The sequence below is a fragment of the Lolium rigidum genome, chromosome 1, assembly GCF_022539505.1.
Source record: "Lolium rigidum isolate FL_2022 chromosome 1, APGP_CSIRO_Lrig_0.1, whole genome shotgun sequence".
Classification (NCBI taxonomy): Eukaryota; Viridiplantae; Streptophyta; class Magnoliopsida; order Poales; family Poaceae; genus Lolium; species Lolium rigidum.
The window spans coordinates 120,137,574-120,142,053 of NC_061508.1; the positions used below are offsets into that span (position 1 = coordinate 120,137,574).

Sequence of the window (4,480 nt, forward strand, 5' to 3'; positions counted from 1 at the left end):
TATCTCTTCCAACATGCCAATCCCATTGTGCTTCTTCTTCCCATGATTAGATGACTTTCCATCTTGAACATTGTTGATTTTTGTGTTCATGCTCAGGGAAGAGTCAGACTCTCCATTTCTATCCCCTTCATCTCCGGACAGATCAACTCTGCCATTTGTTTCAAGATCCTCACTTTGATCTTCCATATCTAGGTGAGGTCCTTTTCCATTGTCTTCAGTTTCCTCCACAAAGTCATTCTTCTCCTTTTCTTTCTCCCTCACAGCTTGCTCAGTAAGCTCTTTCCTTTTTTGTGTCTTGTTTGTCTCATGTGAAGGAGCTACTACTTTCTTTCTTGTCAAGGCAATTGCATCAAGATCATTTTGCTTTCTTATTTCTTCTTCCCTTTCTTCCAATGCTTTACTGGTTTGCTCACTTGCTTGAATGTGGCTTCCTTTATTAATTTTCTCACTTTCTTCATTTCTCTGTCTCTTCTCCCCTCTGTCTCACATTTCCTGTGACAGGGTATCCCCCATCTCATCAAATTCTTGTTGGTATCTTCGTCGGGGTGTGATTCTAACTAAAGATAACCTTGCAAAACGCAACTGGCATGGATGTACGAAATATGTTTTCTGTCATGAACAAGAGACAATAAAACACCTTTTTTCAGTTGTCGGGTTGCTAGGTCTATATGGTCAATCATTCAGATAGGTTCTACCTTATATCCACCTCGCAGTATTGCAAATATTTTTGGCAATTAGCTAAACGGGGTTGACTCTCGGTATAAAGCGCTTATCATGGTGGGCGTGATTGCTGTCGTATGGTCGCTTTGGCTATGTAGAAATGACAAGGTTTTTAATGACAAAAATTCTTCTATGTTGCAGATTGTTTACCGCGCTACGGCTTTGCTCCGTTCATGATCGCCACTCCAACATTTGGAGGATCGCGACCTCTTTACGAAGGTGTCTACACGATTGGAGAACACGGCGAAATAGTTTATTTCCCGACATGGATGGCTGCATAATAGGCATATTGAGGCCAATGAAGCTTAGTTGGGATCGTCTCCTGCTTTTTTTCTTTCATCTATGAGTACTTTGTTGAACACTTTACTTGAACAGATGTGTGCATCTTAGTTATGCAGTGTGCATCTTAGTTATGCAGCTGCTAGGTGTAATGCTTAAAACTTTTGAGTAATAAAGCATCCTTTATGTCGAAGAAGTGCACTGAGTATAGTAGAGCCCTTGTCAGCCGTTACGATACTTCTACAGAACATGGCAGCTGTCACGATACTTCTACAGATTAGTTCTACTACCACTACTACTACTCAACACCAAATGGTGCATCCAATGGACATCAACCAGTTGAACATTCTCGAGTAACCAGCCACTACAGGTGAGACATGAGATAGCTAGCTCATCGCTCAGCAGGCAGATGGACTGACCAATACATGCTCTCGGCCAGAGGACCTTCACAAATCACAGTATTTTTCTTCTCAAACTTTTCAGGCACCCGGCCACGGCCAGGGCATCAACTACAGTGTGATCAAGCTTAGTAATATAAACACTCCCATGCTCTACATGATCTTACAAACAACTCAACAAGAAACAAGGCAAATGATCACTTATCTATTGCTTACTGCAAATGAAACCACAGACAAGACAAATGATCACTTAGCTCGAAGATTAACTAAATTCTTGAAATAAACTTGTTTGTGATTGTACCAACCATAACCACTACAACATAAGTTCAAGATCTAGCATACTTTCTGCAAGTAAGCCAGGCCACAAGCACAAACAACACTAATAGCTAAAAGGATAACTAGCAACTGAAAGTCTACAGGAAAGCTAGGGGCTCCCCTCTGTTTCAGAATTCAGGGTTCCAACCTTCAGCAAAATGAAAAGCAGTATAGTTCATCGCCAACACTACCAAAAAAGTCTGCTGAACTGTGAAGCCGCCACAAGTTTCACAATGTACCTTCAGCACATCCAGCCACACTTCTCACTGAACCCTCTCAGGGGCCTACTTGCTGATCAATGCCGTAATCGATGCTCAGCTCCCTCATTGGTGGGATGGTATCCATGGCAAAAACCATCAGGTGAGGGCATGATTCATTTTCATTGCCACGGAGAACATATTGGATGAAGGCATTGGGAGAGCTGCTGTGGCTAATGTAGCTAGCGAAATTCCTCCTTTGAGACACGTCAAGTACATAACTTGGCTCTCTGAAATGGTGGAATTGAGATACGTTGTCATCCAGAAGCGCATCAGAGGCGTCTCCCCACTCTCTCCATCTCTTGGGCAACCTCTTTGGATCGATGAAGCTGTCCTCATCCATGGCCACATCGCTGGGCACCACATCTCCACTGTACTCGCATACAAAAGCACCAGGCTGTATCAAGTCCAGTGTCCTGACACCCCACTCCGTCTCCTTGGACCGGAACACCTCCAGCCGGTGCTTCATTCCTCGCTGGGTCAACCGGTTCAAGCAACTCATTGTGCAATCACAAAGATCACCACACTCATACACTATTGGCCTTCCCCTGACAAGGGTGCCATCCTCATTGTACACCGGGCCTCCACCGTTCTTCCTCACGCAGCTGCAGCTGGATCCACATGTTGTGTTACAATGACAGCCCTTGTGCCTCTTCGCCGGCGAGAACTCGAGGGACAATGGCAATTCAGGGTGTGCAATGTAGTCAAAGTCAAGAAGAGAACTCTCTTGGTCCACATTGTTGCAGACGGCGACAGGGAAGGCCTCCTTGCCATTCGATAGGTCCAGTGAGATGTAGCCTGGTGGGAGGACTTTGCTGTCGACCATGTCCTTGATTTCCTTGGCCAAACACCAGTTCTTGCTGCCGAGTTCCTCCTGGTCAGGGAGGCGCAGGAGCTTGTACTTGCAGACATCGCGGCCAGATTTGCCGGGACCATAGGTGGAGCTGACGACCCTGTAGAGGCCGTCGTAGACATAGACCTTGCGGCTGGAGCTGGAGTCGCAGGCGTGGCAGCGGATGACGCGCACCTCGACGCCGTAATGGTAGCTGTAGTGGAGGGCGAGGTTGCCGCGCTGGAGCGTCTGGTCGGCGTGGTGCTCGACGCGGTTGCGCTGGCGGCCGCCGCTGCCGGTGTAGACGAGGACGTCGCCGCTGTCCTCGTCATCGAGGTAGCCGCCGGAGGAGACGATGCTGGTGGCGACGGGGTGGCCCTCGCTGACGAGGCTGGCGGGGATGTAGCATATGCCGGCCTGCGGGGTGCAGTGGAGGCCGACGACGCAGAGCTCGGCGCGGTAGGCGAAGGCGTCCCCGACCTGGACGCCGGGGATGGGGCCGACGATGCGCACGTTGCGGTAGAGCCAGAGGCCGAGGGAGAGCATCTTGCTGGAGGCGCGCAGGTCGGAGCGGTTGCGGGCGCCGTCGTAGTTGTCCTGGCGGTGGTAGATTCCGCGGAGCGCCTCGAAGGTGAGGCGCGCGTGGCGGACGATGGAGCGGAAGTGGGCGTGGTCTTGAGGAGTGAAGGAGGTGACGCGCACCATCTCACCGGCGCGGTTGCGTTTCTTGGAGGCGGAGGAAGAGGTGGCGGCGGCGGCGGCGTCGGAGGGCAGGGGAATGGATACCTGAAGGTTGGCATCGTCTTGGGGATTGGGCGCGGTGAGGCGGAGATTGGCGGAGACGGCGTCGAGTTGGAGCTGTGAGTGGCGGAGTTGGAGGGCGAAGTCGGGGTGGTCGTCAGGGGAGGGCTCGAGCTCCCGGCGGTAGATATCGTAGAGCTCGGGGGTGAGAGCGGTGGGAGCGTCGGGTTCGGGCTTGGGGATGAGAGCAGTGTGGGTGGTAGGGGTGGGGGACGGGGGCGCATCGGGGTCGGGCTTGGGGGTGAGGAGGATCTGCGGGGGCGGCGGCGGCGGCGGCGACTCCATTGGTGTCTCTCTCTTCTCCCTCTGCCTCTGCCTCTGGTATGCAACGCCGAATCGCTGCTCTCTGTCAGACCCCGCTCTCCCCACTCTACTAGGATGGCGGAAGCACGAACGGCGGTACCGCTTTACTCGAGGCATTTACTCTCAAGATTTTGTTACTGTACTATTTCCTTTTGTTTTTTTACAGAGTATAGTTGGGAGTACTAATTTTCTTCTGTTTTTTTTTACAGAAGTATGGTTGGGAGTATCTTCTCGATTTTGCTACCCTCGAATCCTTTTAATCAATTTAAATTTAATATAAAATTATATTAAATTTTAGTTACTTCCTCCAATACATATTACTTGATGCTAAAATTGGTGTATCTATCTACAACTAAAAGAGATCGAAGAGAGTAATTTGTAATTGATCGAGATTTTCAATGCCCATGATAAAGGTGGGACCATTCACAACTATACACGTGTATTATTTGTTGTCCATGTTTCTACACACATCTCCGTACCATTATGAAATTCACTATGCAGAACAAATAACCCAACAATAAAAGTGCCTCAAAAATTACCCACGCCCTTTACCGCCAGCCTCTAGGTATGTTGAT

At 49.5% G+C, this 4,480-nt stretch overlaps 1 protein-coding gene across 1 annotated transcript; it reads right to left on the reverse strand.

Moving 5' to 3' along the window:
* Window positions 1-1,809: 1,809 nt before the first annotated feature.
* LOC124650974 (histone-lysine N-methyltransferase family member SUVH9-like) lies at window positions 1,810-4,022 on the reverse strand. Its single transcript, XM_047190185.1, has one exon. It carries the CDS (start codon window positions 4,020-4,022, stop codon window positions 1,989-1,991), a length of 2,034 nt encoding a protein of 677 aa, XP_047046141.1. The 3' UTR covers window positions 1,810-1,988.
* Window positions 4,023-4,480: the final 458 nt, after the last annotated feature.

Coding starts and splice junctions, on each gene's coding strand:
- LOC124650974 (XM_047190185.1), bottom strand. CDS start 4,022: ATGCCTCGAGTAAAGCGGTACCGCCGTTCGTGCTTCCGCCATCCTAGT.